At 57.1% G+C, this 12,499-nt stretch overlaps 3 protein-coding genes across 4 annotated transcripts in view; all 3 read left to right on the top strand.

Moving 5' to 3' along the window:
* Positions 1–1,814, top strand: part of RAVER1 (ribonucleoprotein, PTB binding 1) — a 14,223-nt gene extending 12,409 nt beyond the window's left edge. For both annotated transcript variants that reach the window (XM_072787323.1, XM_072787324.1), the window contains 2 exons: positions 234–317; positions 423–1,814. In XM_072787323.1, coding sequence (XP_072643424.1) covers positions 234–317; positions 423–569 — 231 coding nt within the window. In that variant the 3' untranslated portion in view covers positions 570–1,814. The remainder of the gene's footprint in view (positions 1–233; positions 318–422) is intronic.
* A 95-nt stretch (positions 1,815–1,909) lies between these two features.
* Positions 1,910–5,981, top strand: FDX2 (ferredoxin 2). Its single transcript, XM_072787335.1, has 5 exons — positions 1,910–2,194; positions 2,280–2,334; positions 2,517–2,623; positions 5,299–5,386; positions 5,548–5,981. The coding sequence occupies exons 1-5, from the start codon at positions 2,050–2,052 to the stop codon at positions 5,702–5,704; spliced, it is 552 nt and encodes a 183-aa protein (XP_072643436.1). The 5' UTR covers positions 1,910–2,049; the 3' UTR covers positions 5,705–5,981.
* A 75-nt stretch (positions 5,982–6,056) lies between these two features.
* On the top strand, positions 6,057–9,174 carry ZGLP1 (zinc finger GATA like protein 1). Its single transcript, XM_072787333.1, has 6 exons — positions 6,057–6,568; positions 6,818–7,192; positions 8,047–8,132; positions 8,490–8,583; positions 8,722–8,847; positions 8,996–9,174. The coding sequence occupies exons 1-6, from the start codon at positions 6,429–6,431 to the stop codon at positions 9,123–9,125; spliced, it is 951 nt and encodes a 316-aa protein (XP_072643434.1). The 5' UTR covers positions 6,057–6,428; the 3' UTR covers positions 9,126–9,174.
* Positions 9,175–12,499: the final 3,325 nt, after the last annotated feature.

The raw sequence follows: 12,499 nt of genomic DNA on the forward strand, positions 1-12,499 counted from the left end.
TGCACCTCATGTTGCCCAGCTTTCCTGGCCACCTTTACTCCCTCCCCAGTAGCCCACAGTGTGGGTGAGATCAGCCCCAGTTGACAGATGAGGAAATGGTTCAGAGAAGAGAAATCATCTTCCCCCCAGTCTCCTAGCTGATGAGTAGCAGAGGCAGGATTCCAGCCTGAAACCTTGCCTTTGCCCCGGGGGCTGCTTTCTCTCCCATTCCATCTCTCGCCCATGTCTCCCAGGCGGTTGGCTCCTCTCCACTGGGCTCTGGAGAAGGGCTCCTGGGCCTCGGCCCTGGGCCCAATGGCCACAGCCACCTGCTGAAGGTACGTAGTGGGTGAGTGGATGGGGGGCCGCAGGACCACACAGGACTGGGGAGCGGTGGCCCCTGGATGGCCTCTGACTTGCCACCCCGTCCCCTCTGTCTCTAGACCCCACTGGGTGGCCAGAAACGCAGCTTTGCCCACCTGCTGCCCTCACCTGAGCCCAGCCCAGAAGGCAGCTACGTGGGCCAGCACTCCCAGGGCCTGGGCGGCCACTACGCAGATTCCTACCTGAAGCGCAAGAGGATTTTCTAAGGGGCCAGTGCCAGAGATGCTCAAGGGCCTGCACCAAATCGCTTTTGGGTTTTCTGGTGTTCTGTTTGTGTTTTCCCCCCCTTTCAGTAATAGATCTCTGAAAGACTTCGTTGACCAACCAGCCGGAACCCAAGGAGTGTGGGGGCATCTGGGGGCCACTGTGTACCTCCGGCCTGCTCCCGGCATGGAAACTACAGCCTTAAGAGAGAGGGGCCCTGGCCTGCTCTCTGTTCCCCACCCTGTACCCGCCTGTGTCTGTCTCTCTGGGAGTCCTCTCCTGCCTCATCACTCCTGTATCTTGGCCTTTCGAGTGCCTTGGAGGTTCCCCTGACCTCCCGTGAGGATCAGAGACTGTCCCCCTTTTTTTAACTTTGACAATTGACTTTTGTTTCCTTTTCTAATTTGTATTATTTTTTAAATAATCCAGGACGACCCCCAGCTCTGATTCCTTCAGGGTCCAGCATGTCTGGGCCTTCATTCCACACTCTTGGGTTTGAAATGGCTCAGCCCTTTTTCTCTCTCGTGTCTGCCGCAGGCATGGCTGTGTCCTGCCCCTGCCTGCCCACTCTGGCCTGTAGTCCAGTTTGGGGTCCCCAGCCCCCTGCCACAGTTCCCTCGCCTTCTGATGCCTTAAAGCCAGGTCCCAGGCCCTGTGGTCAGAGCCTCTTAGATGCCGAGCTCCGGAAGCTTGACTCAGGACCAAATGGCTCTGGCCTGGGGATTGGGCACCTCCACCCAGGGTCCCCACTCTAAGGACAGTAGAAGGCCAAAGCCTTGGTCTTGGCAAACAAGCCCCATCATCCTTCCTGCCCAGGCCTAGGTGCAGAGACAGGTTTTCTCTGCCAGCTTAAACCAGTCCGGCTGTCATGTCAGTGTGTGGGAGTCAGGTATTGTGCATCTCACTGAGCCTCTGCTGTCTCCCCACCCCGCCCCCGTGTTGAAGATGAGCTCTGCCTCTCCATCCCCAGGCTACATAACCTGGAGCTGGCCTCCTGGCCGCCTGTTGGCCCAGTGCCCAGTCCAGCAACTTCATGCAGATAAGCTCTGCCCCCTGCCCACCAGCGGGACCTGTCGGCCTGAGGAGATCCTGGGCCCTCCCCCTGGCCGGCTGGGCCACCAGCTTCCCTCCTCTGACTCTGGGTGGGGGGGTCCACATCCACTCCAGGGGGGTGTCGTCTCCCCAGTCCTCTCTCACAGACCTTCCTTTGCTGAATTAAAGTTTGTAAGTAAATGGTTTTAAAGAAAGCAGAGCTGGCTGGTTCTTGGGACACAGCGGGCCTGGGTGGGAGGTCCGGGATGGCCCCGCAGGTGTGTGGGGGTGAGCCTGCCAGGCCCCCTCCCACTCCAGCAGCCCCTTCCTGGGGTCTTGCCCCTGGCGCGCCCAGCTCGGACGACGGTGCTTATACTCGGGCAGCTACGAGCCCGCGGGTCGCGTGGCTGCCACTGGGCATGCCCAGGCCCGGGTCACGTGACGCCTGTCATGGCCGCCTCCGTGGCCCGGGGAGGCGTGAGTGCCGGGTTTCTCCTGCGGGCGGCCAGGGGAGCCTGGTGGAGTCGGCCTGGGGGCGTTTGGGGGTCTGGGGAGGCGGCGGCGCCAGCGACAGCTAGAAGATTCCGAGCGACAGGTACCTGGGACGCCTTGGGGGACAGCGTTGGTCCGTCGGACCCCTCAGGGCGCCGCGCGGCCGCTCACCCAACCGTGTTTTCCAGGCTCGCGGCCGGCGGGGGAGGAAGAAGCTGGCGGCCCCGAGCGGCCTGGGGACGTGTGAGTGCAGGGGCCAAGCCCCCTATTCTTTATCCCACGAGGTTTCTCTGGTCCCCGCCTTGCCCTGTGTCCCCCTTCGACACCGTCCTATTCCCCTGCCATCAAAGCCTCCTAAACCTAGATGTGACCTGGCCACCGCGCCCATCATCAGGTTTGGCATCTGCACCCTCCTCTGTCCCCAGGGTGAATGTGGTGTTCGTAGACCGGTCAGGCCAGCGGATTCCGGTGAGCGGCAGAGTGGGGGACAATGTTCTCCACCTGGCCCAGCGCCATGGAATAGACCTGGAAGGTGGGAACCCTGCACTGGGAACTGGGGACGCCCTTATTCATTGTTTAAAAGACCCCGTAAATCCGATATGATTCTCTGTCACTTAACTCCTCCCATGGCTTCCCATAAACCGTGGCTAAAATCCAGACTCCTTTCCAATATCTCAAACTCCGACCGGCTCTAAACCTTCATTCATTCAGCAATTATATAGTGAGCATTTATATAGGTTATTAAAATTCCTGCCCTCCAGGAGCTTGTATTCTCTCCCTCCTTCCTCTCTCTAGTCTAGACACACTGGCCTTCTTGCTGTTCCTCAAACAAAAAGCCAAGTGCATACCTGCCTCGGGGCTTTTGCATGTGCTGCTCTGGATATCTCAAGTACTTTACCACCAGATCTTCTGGCTCCATCTCATCCTTCAGGTCTCAGTGTAAATGTCATCTTCCTGACAATCCCCTCCCCTCGGCCCAGCTAAAGCCCCCATCCCTGGCCTCTCTGCCATCTCAGTGTGCTGTATTGTCCTCATAGCACTTCTCAGTGTCTTGTTTTCTTTTTGTCATCTGTCCTGAGAAGGAGATCAGAAAGCCTGTTGCTACTTACGGTTGCCTGCCATGGTATTTAGATGTAACACGTATTAAATCGGTATTTGTTAAATGAAAGATAATAAAAGCAGATGTTACTTTGAGTGCATTAAATACCTATTGACTGATTGAATCTTCATAACAAGCTTATGTGCTAGGGGAGATCATTGTCTCATTTTATAGGTGAGGAAACAGCCCCAGGTTAAGTTGACAGGATCCAAGGTCAAATAAGTGACAAAACTAGATTCAAAGCCAGCTTATTCTCACTACTAATCTGTGCTCCTTTCCATGTGTATCAGACACCTACTGTGTGCCAGGCAGCATTGTACAAAACAGATAAGGCCCCTGTCATTTCTTTTTTTTTTTTTTTAAGATTTTATTTATTTATTCATTAGAGACACAGGGAGAGAGAGGCAGAGACACAGGCAGAGGGAGAAGCAGGCTCCATGCAGGGAGATGTGGGATTCGATCCCGATATGCTGGGATCACACCCTGAGCCAAAGGCAGACGCTCAACCGCTGAGCCACCCAGACCTCCCGGCCCCTGTCATTTCATGTCAATTTCAACTTAATGGGGATCATGTAATTATATCATGAGCAGCTGGAAAGGGCAGTCAAAAAAAAATGTACAGGATTATTTGTTGGGTAAATATAATACAGAGCCTGATTTAATCATTATTGAGGGTGGGGATGTTGGGGGGCTGGTCATGGCAGGCCTACCTCAAGTTCTGTTCTGGAATCCAATCACCAGGAGTCCAGGGCAGAGATTGGAATGTGAGTTTTAGAGGCAAGTGGCTTCTGTTCAGATTTTGCCTCTTACCAGCCGTATGACCCTGAGCAAGGTACTTTACATCTCTGCGCCTGATTCCTCATCTATAAAATGGATAATTCAGCTGCTATCTCATTGGGTTGCCATGGAGGATTAAACAGATGGTTTAATGTGTGGCACATGGTTAGTGTGCAGTGCCTAGTGGGACTGTTGTGCTAGATAATCTCTATCTCATGGGATGAGGATGCTAATGAGGTGGGAAACAGGGCTTCAAGGTCCAGGCATTTTATCCCCAGGAGATGGGGAGGTTCTTCTGGGTCAGGAGGCTACCTTGCTGCTTCATCATTATCCAACATGTGTAGGAGAGAATTCTGTCCCATTCACTTATAACACATGTCTCTTGAGCACCTACATGCCAGGCTCAGTGCCAATAAGAGAGAGGAGGCCAGGTTGATGGAGCACAGGTAAACCCAGAGATTCAGATGGTAATTTGAGATTACCGTAAATGCCGTGCAGAAATTAGAGATACCAAGACCAGGTAAGGAGTTGGGGAGTGGGGAGAGGATAAGGAAAAGGAGATGGGGGAACTGGAAGACAGTTGATTCCAGTCCCTGAAGACAAGAAAGATCTAGCCACAGTGAGAGTGGAGAGAAGAGCATTCCAGGGCACAGAGTACAGCAAGTGCAGAGGTCCGTGGTGGGGACGAGCTTGGTGCGTTGAGGTGAGCAGAGGGGTCGGTGTGGCTGAAATGCAATGAGGGAGGTCGGGAGGATCTCAAGGATTGAGTGGAAGAGTTTGGTTTTATTCTGGCTGTGAAAACCCCTTGGAAGGTTTTAAACCAGGAGGGACATTATCCCCCAAAGCACAGGTCTTGGAGCAATCCAAAGTGTGGGGATGCATGCGGGGAAAAGCAGGAAGCCACAGCTCCTGTGTCTTTCAACCCGTACTTTCTGACCTCCGCCGCTGCCACACTAGTCTGGAGGAAGCGGGTGCCATCTTCAGGAGCAACAGGGAGACAGGAACATATTTGCCCTGCACAGCGACAGGGTCCCGGCAAGGGCCTACAGGGACCCTGCCTGACTTTCCCCCTCTCAGCTACACCAAAGTCAAGCCCACGTTCAAGTTCCGTGTACACAGTCTGGTCCACAGTCTGCTGGGGGGTCCTTGGGAGACTGAGCACCCTGGACGTCCCTTTGCAAACCTCAGAGGTGCCCGGGAACAGCTAGCCGAGTCCATGACAGGGTAGAGGCGTGGGCCTGGGAGGAGAGCTGGGGCGCTGGGGAAGGCGAGGGCCTCCTCTCCCTGTCTCTGACCCCCCTCACTGGCACCTCCTCACTTGCTGCCCCCAGGGGCCTGTGAAGCTTCCCTGGCGTGCTCTACCTGCCACGTGTACGTGAGCGAGGACCACCTGGACCTTCTGGCTCCTCCCGAGGAGAGGTGAGCAGGGCGGCCCCTCCCGGCTCCGAGGGCTCTGGGCGGCAGGGCTTGCCAGCAGCCTCTCTCCCCCTTGCAGCTGCTGGCGGCGGCGCTGGCCCAAGGGGTGCCCCCTCCGTGCTCGCTCGTCCCCCACCCCGGAACCGCCCTTCTCCTTGCTCCAGGGAGGAGGACATGCTGGACATGGCACCCCTTCTTCAGGAGAACTCCCGGCTGGGCTGCCAAATCGTGCTGACGCCCGAGCTGGAGGGGGCCGAATTCACCCTGCCCAAGATCACCAGGAACTTCTACGTGGACGGCCACGTCCCCAAGCCCCACTGACGCGGGCAGCCGGGCCACCCCGACGCCCGCGGCCCCAGGGCCAGGACTGGAGGAATAGCCACGGGGCCAGCGCAGCCCAGGGCGTGGACAGGCCCCAGAGATGCTGGAAGCAACCAGAAGACCAAAGCCCCTGCCTCAGAGAGACCCCGTGCCCCGGCGCCGGTTGGGTGGGGGGACCCAGCCGTGCTGGGGCAGCCTCCCCCACACTCCTGAGAATCAGTATGTAGAGAAGGGTGGAATCTGCCCGGAAAGACAATAAAACTCTCGCACACCTCCAGTATCTCGACTGTCCTGGGGGGGCGGGGGGCAGGCCCTGCGTCTCCTGCACCCCCAACTCTCCCCTCCCAAGGAGCGACGGGGCCGCGGGGGTGGGGGGAGGACGCCTCGCCTCGGGCGCACACCCGGCGCCTCCCGGGAGGAGAGGCCGTGGGAGCCGAGCGGAGCGCACGTGCAGCCCTGGCCCCGCCCCCCCGGCGGAGGGATTTGGAGGGATCCGGGCTGGCCCGCCGGGGTGCGAAGGCTGCCAGAGTGGGAGCCAGGCCGCCGGAGGGTGGGGGCCGGGACCCGGACGCCCAACCCCACTCGCCCCGCCCAGGTGGGGCTCGTCGCGGCCTCGGCCCGAGCGCCCCCACCAGGCACGCCCGCTGCACTCAGGTGGGGCTCATCGGTGGGCTGGGGTGGGCGGGGCCGGCGCAGTTAGGGAAGTGGGGCTGGGCCGGGCGCGATGGAGGCCGCGCCCGTCTCAGACTTCTCGAAGCTGCAAGAGCTGCTGGCGCCGCCGTGTCTGGACCCTAAGTCGCCCCGGGGGGCGTCCCCCGCTCAGCAGGCACCAAGGACCCCAGGATGCCCCAGAACCAATGGCAGGTGCGTTAAGGAGCGGCCCCTTCCCCGAACCTGACCCAGTGGTCAAAGGGTCATGGGCCCTGGTTCCTGGGGTTATCCAGGGGTCACAGTGTTAGTTTCTGGTACTTAAAAAGAAGAAGTTCTGGTCCTCAGAGGTCCGTGGGGTCAGCTGGGGTTCAGAGGCCACGCAATTCCCCTCAGCCCAGGTCTTTGAGGACTACGTAGGTGCTGCCCTGGGAAGGGGGTGACCACACTGTCCCTTATCCCCAGGTCCTTCTGGCCTGCACGCCAGGACTCGGTCACTGCCCTGCGTTTCCTCCAAGAAACAGCAGAGGGGCTGGTCCAGACCCCTGCCTGGGACACCCACACCCTGGGGCCCTGCTGGGAGCTGAAGGCCTTGGAGACTCTGGGACCCTCGCCTCTGGCAAGGGATGCCAAGAACATGCTGACCCCAGTCAGCCAGCCGAGCTGCAGCTTGGGGTCCCCGGAGGCTCCCCCAGCCCCCGCAGCCCTACCCCGGAGGAGACCCCGGAAGCAGTCAAAGCCCCACCAGGGCGCTGAGAAAGTGGACCCCCGGTTCGAGGGGGTGACCCTGAAGTTCCAGATAAAGCCGGATTCCAGCCTACAGATCATACCCAGCTACAGGTAGGGGCTGGCCCAGAGGAGGGTGCCCTTTTGCAAGTTACAGTGATAATGGTGGGGGCAGGGGCCTGGGTCCCCCGGGGCCTCCAGGCATCTGCTCACTAGTAGCACCCCGTCTCTGAGCGATCCCTCAGGCTGGTGCCGGCCCCAGCCCTGCTGCCATGACCCAACAACGTCCTGGTCTGGGCGTAGGTCCTCTTTATGAGATGGGCCTGATCATACATGCAGAGGGCTGCCGCCACTGTTATTTTTCCCAGTAATGATAATGACCACCATCTGTCAGGAACAACTGAGAGGTAACAGGTAGCACTGGATATATCTGGGCTCACTGAAGCCTTGTGAAGCCCATTTTGCAGATTCGGAAGCTGAGGTGCAGAGGAGGAGATGGCTTGTCCAGAGTCACACAGTGAGCCGGGCGCGGTGGCGCGCGCCTGTAGTCCCAGCTACTCGGGAGGCTGAGGCAGGAGGATCGCTTGACCCCAGGAGTTCTGGGCTGTAGTGCGCTATGCCGATCGGGTGTCCGCACTAAGTTCGGCATCAATATGGTGACCTCCTGGGAGCGGGGGACTACCAGGTTGCCTAAGGAGGGGTGAACCGGCCCAGGTCAGAGTCACACAGCGAGGACTTGGGAGAAATAGGATCTCAAACCGTCAGGCTGGCCCAGACTTCCCACCTCTTCACGTGATAACCATTGTTATCATTCCTAACAAGAGGCAAGGCCAGGCCTTTCAGATGTCAGATGCCTCCTTGGGGGGGGGGGGGGGAATGCTCCAGATCCTGACAGTAAATCACCACCAAGGGGCCACTGCCTGGGACCAATACAGATCCCCCAATGCTAACTCCTGTCTACTCTCCAGCCTGGCCTGCGGTAGCCGCGCTCAGGCTCCCTCTACAGGCCCTGCCGGGGGCCCTGAGGTCAACTCAGGAGGCGCCGAGGCCCTGGGTGAGTCCTGGTGACTGAAGAGCTATAAATATTTGGGGAAGGGGGGGCAGTTTCCCATTCTCTCTTTCTTCCCATCCTGCTTCCCCATTTAGACCCATCCAGAAGGAGTCATGGTGCACCTCCCTCCCTCCACTCGGGCTGAGTCACCCCCACCCCCGGTTTCCTCCTCTGCTTAGCTTTGCCATCTGTCTCCCTTGCTGGCTTTTCCTCCGTCTTAGCTCTGCTAATACCCAGGGCCGGCCCAGAGCCAGGCGGGGCCTTCCCAGAGATGCCAGCAAAATGCCCCACGTGCACAGGCCTCCTGAGCCCAGACCCTGGGCCTCTGCCCCCTTACCCTTTCACCTCTCCCCCCTTCAGGGCCACGGTGCTGTGCTTCCTGTAGAACCCAGAGGACCCCACTCTGGAGAGATGCAGAAGATGGGACCCCTCTCTGCAATGCCTGTGGTATCAGGTCCTCAGGATGGAGGGAGGAGTTTGGATGCTTAGCCAGGGTGGGGAAGCCCGCACCCTTGGGGAAAGTGGCTTCCCGTGTGGTCATTTCTGGGCCTCTGCTGCATTCTGATGTCGGTTTCTCGTACCCCCACCCCAGGTACAAGAAGTACGGCACCCGCTGCTCCAGCTGCTGGCTAGTACCCAGGAAAAGTGTCCAGCCCAAGAAGTTATGTGGCAGATGTGGGGTGTCCCTGGGCCCCCACCAAGGCCCAACTCAGGAAGGGTAAGCCAGCCCTTCCTCACCCAGCTGAGCCTGTCCTGACTCAGTTTCTCCAGGGGGGAGATGGGCAGAAGCCCTTCCGGGAGGAGTGAAGATGAAGCTGGGGTCTTCGGGGGTCCAGCCTGCCTCTTCTCTGCCCCCTCCCTTTCAGGGATCCCAGGTGGAAGACCCAGGCATCAGGCTCCAGAGTCCCCATCTCAGGGGGCCACTGTCCCCCTCCCTGGGCCCTGGGCCAATCAGGGTTGGCTGAGCCTCCCCTCAGAAAACGTCCTCAGCAATGACACTCATATTGTGAACAGCAGTAACAATAAAGAACAAAACTGTGAGAAAGAGCGCTGTGACTTGGGGATTCCACCTCATGCACACTTAGACCCCTCTCCCCGGCGCCAGGAACATGAGGGCAGGTGTCTTCTCACTAGGATTCCAAGGGACACACATGCGACTGCATGTGGGACATGCACAGGGACCGGCCCTCTCCCTGCAGAGAGTTAGCCATGTTAGCCATGTTCACCGCAGCCGGTACAGGGCAACAGCTGGGGACAGGTGGGGACAAATAACAGGTAAGACTGACACCCAGAGTGCCTGGCTCGCTAGGTCAGTACAGTGGGCAACTTTTGATCTCAGGGTGTAGGTTTGAGCCCCACCTTGGGTGTAGAGATTACTTAAAAAAATAAAATCTGGATAGCTCAGTCGGTTAAGCATCTGCCTTCCGCTCAGGTCATGATCCCAGGCTCCGGGGGATCGGGGATCCAGCTCTGTGGGGTGCCTGCTTCTCCCGCTCCCTCAGCTCCCCAACCCCGCGCTTGTGCTCTCTAGCTCTCAAGTAAATAATTAAATCTTTAAAAAAAATCTTAAAAGACACAAAACAGATACACATGTGTGAGCTGACACACATTTACATCCATGCAAGACACATTGACGAACTCTCATGTGCTGACACAGGAGACACACAGACCACACACTAGCCAGAAACATGCGCTCACGGACACACATCTGATAGACATGTGTGTCAATGGACGCATGACGGATACACGTGTATGGTACAGATCCATATGTCAACGCACAGGAAACACACCTAGGTAATACATGTTGGCACACAGGGATACACACACACACACACACACACACACACACACACACACACACTGGTCCCTTTGTCAGCTCCACCCCTGCCTGCAAAATGTCACCTTCCTCCATCTTCATGCATATCAGTCCTTTCTGTGTCCCGCTCCCCCTCTTTCAAGATCTCTCTAACCCCACCAAAAGGTGTGCGTAGCCTGAAGCCAAAAGCCACATGGGAGAAGGAGGTCCTGGCCAGAGCTCAGCTCTGCCACTGTCACCAGAACACACAGGGTACCAGTGCTTACTGGGAGGACTGGTGGGATGCAGCCAGGGTGGGGTTGGTCTCCCATGGCCCTGAGTGAGACCTGCCTGGCCACCTACGCCAGAGGGTGAGCCCCTGGGAAGCCCCCTTCATCTCTCTTGGGTGAGCCTGTGGGGAAGGCCTGGGTCCAGATTTCTCAGCCTTCAGATCCCTGACCCACTTACTTCCAGTATTCCTCAGCTCAGAACACCCTCCCCCATGTCTCTCATAGCTGCTGCCTTCTCATTCTTTGGTGGGGGGAGGGGAACAGCCCCACACCACATATTCAGCGCAGCCTGCCTTAACCACCCAGTCTAAAGTAGATACCTCACTCCCTTGCTATGTCAGGCTCGAGTTCAGCTCTTCACTGGTCTCCCTCTTAGAACCTACCAGAATTCGGGAGCACCTGATGGCTCAGATAAGCAGCAGCCTTCAGCTCAGGTCATGATCTCAGGTTCCTGGGATTCCATGTTAGGCTCCCTGTTCTGCGGGGAGTCTGCTTCTCCCTCTGCCTCTCCACCCCACTCATGGTCTCTCTCTCAAATAAGTAAAATCTTAAAAAAAAAAAAAAAAAAGTCGTCTCTCTATTGCTCTGAGGTTATTTCATTCATGTTCATCTTCCCACCTGGACCATAACTTCCGAGATCCAAGGCCACAACTGTGTCCCTGACCCTAAGAGGCCACCCCAGTGCCCAACATGAAGTTCTTTGGGGGATACACATTAAGACTTGCATGTGCAAGTCTCAGACTGTGTCCCTGTGAACTCATGGCTGTTTTTTTTTTTTTTTAAGATTTTATTTATTTATTCATGAGAGACACACAGAGAGAGGCAGAGACACAGGCAGAGGGAGAAGCAGGCTCCACACAGGGAGCCTGATGTGGGACTCCATCCCGGAATGGGGATTGCGCCCTGAGCCAAAGGTAGACGCTCAACCACTGAGCCACCCAGGTGTCACTCACAGCTGTTTTTACCACTATTCAGCATTTATTGAGCAACTACTGTGTGCCAGGCCCCAATGGGGACATTTACGGTGAATAGAACAAAGATCCCTGCTCAAGTGAAGCCAATATTCTAAAGTGACAGTAAACAAATATTCAATTAAATATCTAATAGAGGGGTGCCTGGGTGGCTTAGTCGGTTAAGCATCAGCCTTCAGGTCAGGTCATGATCCTGGGGTCCTGGGATTGAGCCCTGTGTCCTCAAGCTCTCTGCTCAGCAGGGAGCCTGCTTTTCCCTCTGCCTCCCTCTCCCTCTGTTTGCTGGCCCCCTGCTTGTGTTCTCTTTCAAATAAAATCTTTAAAAAAATGATTATCTAATAGAATGTCAAGTAATGATTGATGCTACAGAGAAAATAAAGTCTGCAAGGAGATAAGGGGTTGGAGGGCTACCTTAGTGATGGTTCTTTGTAGAGAGACCTGAGGGTAAGGAACCAGCTATGGGACTTTGAGGAATAGATAGTCCAGGCAGAGAGAATGGCAAAAGCAAAGGCCTCATGGCAGTCTGGACTTTGTGGGACCCAAGGAATCTCGAGGAGGCTGGTGGAGAGAGGTGGTTAAGGGTGTGACAGGAGGGGCTACTCCTCCTCACCCCAACCCCCCACCAACCCCTGTTTCCTGCTCTTACCTTAGCTCAGGAAATATTTGCTTAGGGCAGCTGATGGAGTGGGAGCTGTCCAGGACTGCCTCCTCCCCTCAGGCTCTGTTCCTGCTTTTGAGGGAGGCAGAGACTGCCAGGGTGGGGGGAGGTCCAGCTGTTCTCTCCTTATGCTGTAGGGGGCGAGGGAGACGGTCGCCTGCCGAGGGGGTTGCTGCTGATACTGTCTCTTCTGAATCGTGAGAGGCAGTCAAAAGGCAGGTTGGGGGTAAAGTCCTCCATAGGATGGAGGAGGCATTGAAGGTGGGGCAGGGATGCACCCTTTAACAGGAGAGCGTCTTGAAGACTGACGCTCAGAACTGCATTTATTCCTGCTGGCGAGGGGCTCAGTGCCCAGACCCCGGGGAGGGGTCTCCACCCACCCTGGGAAGGCAACCTCAGCTCTGCCTGGAACCAGGCCTGGGGGAAACACCTAGCTCCCACCCCCAAGAGTTAGCCAGGCTAGAAGGCAAGGCTGGGCGGAAGAGATAAGGGGTAGGGAACAGGAGGAAGGAGCATGGTCCCCACCCCAGCCCAAGGGTTGGCTGAGAGCAGGAAGCTGGACGGGAAGAGAGATCATTCTCCAGGTCACACCGCGTGAGGGCGGCCTGGACCGCGGCCCACCCGTAGTAGGCCCTCAAAAACAAGGAAAAATAGTT

This window comes from Canis lupus, chromosome 19 (genome assembly GCF_048164855.1).
Source record: "Canis lupus baileyi chromosome 19, mCanLup2.hap1, whole genome shotgun sequence".
NCBI classification, from domain to species: domain Eukaryota; kingdom Metazoa; phylum Chordata; class Mammalia; order Carnivora; family Canidae; genus Canis; species Canis lupus.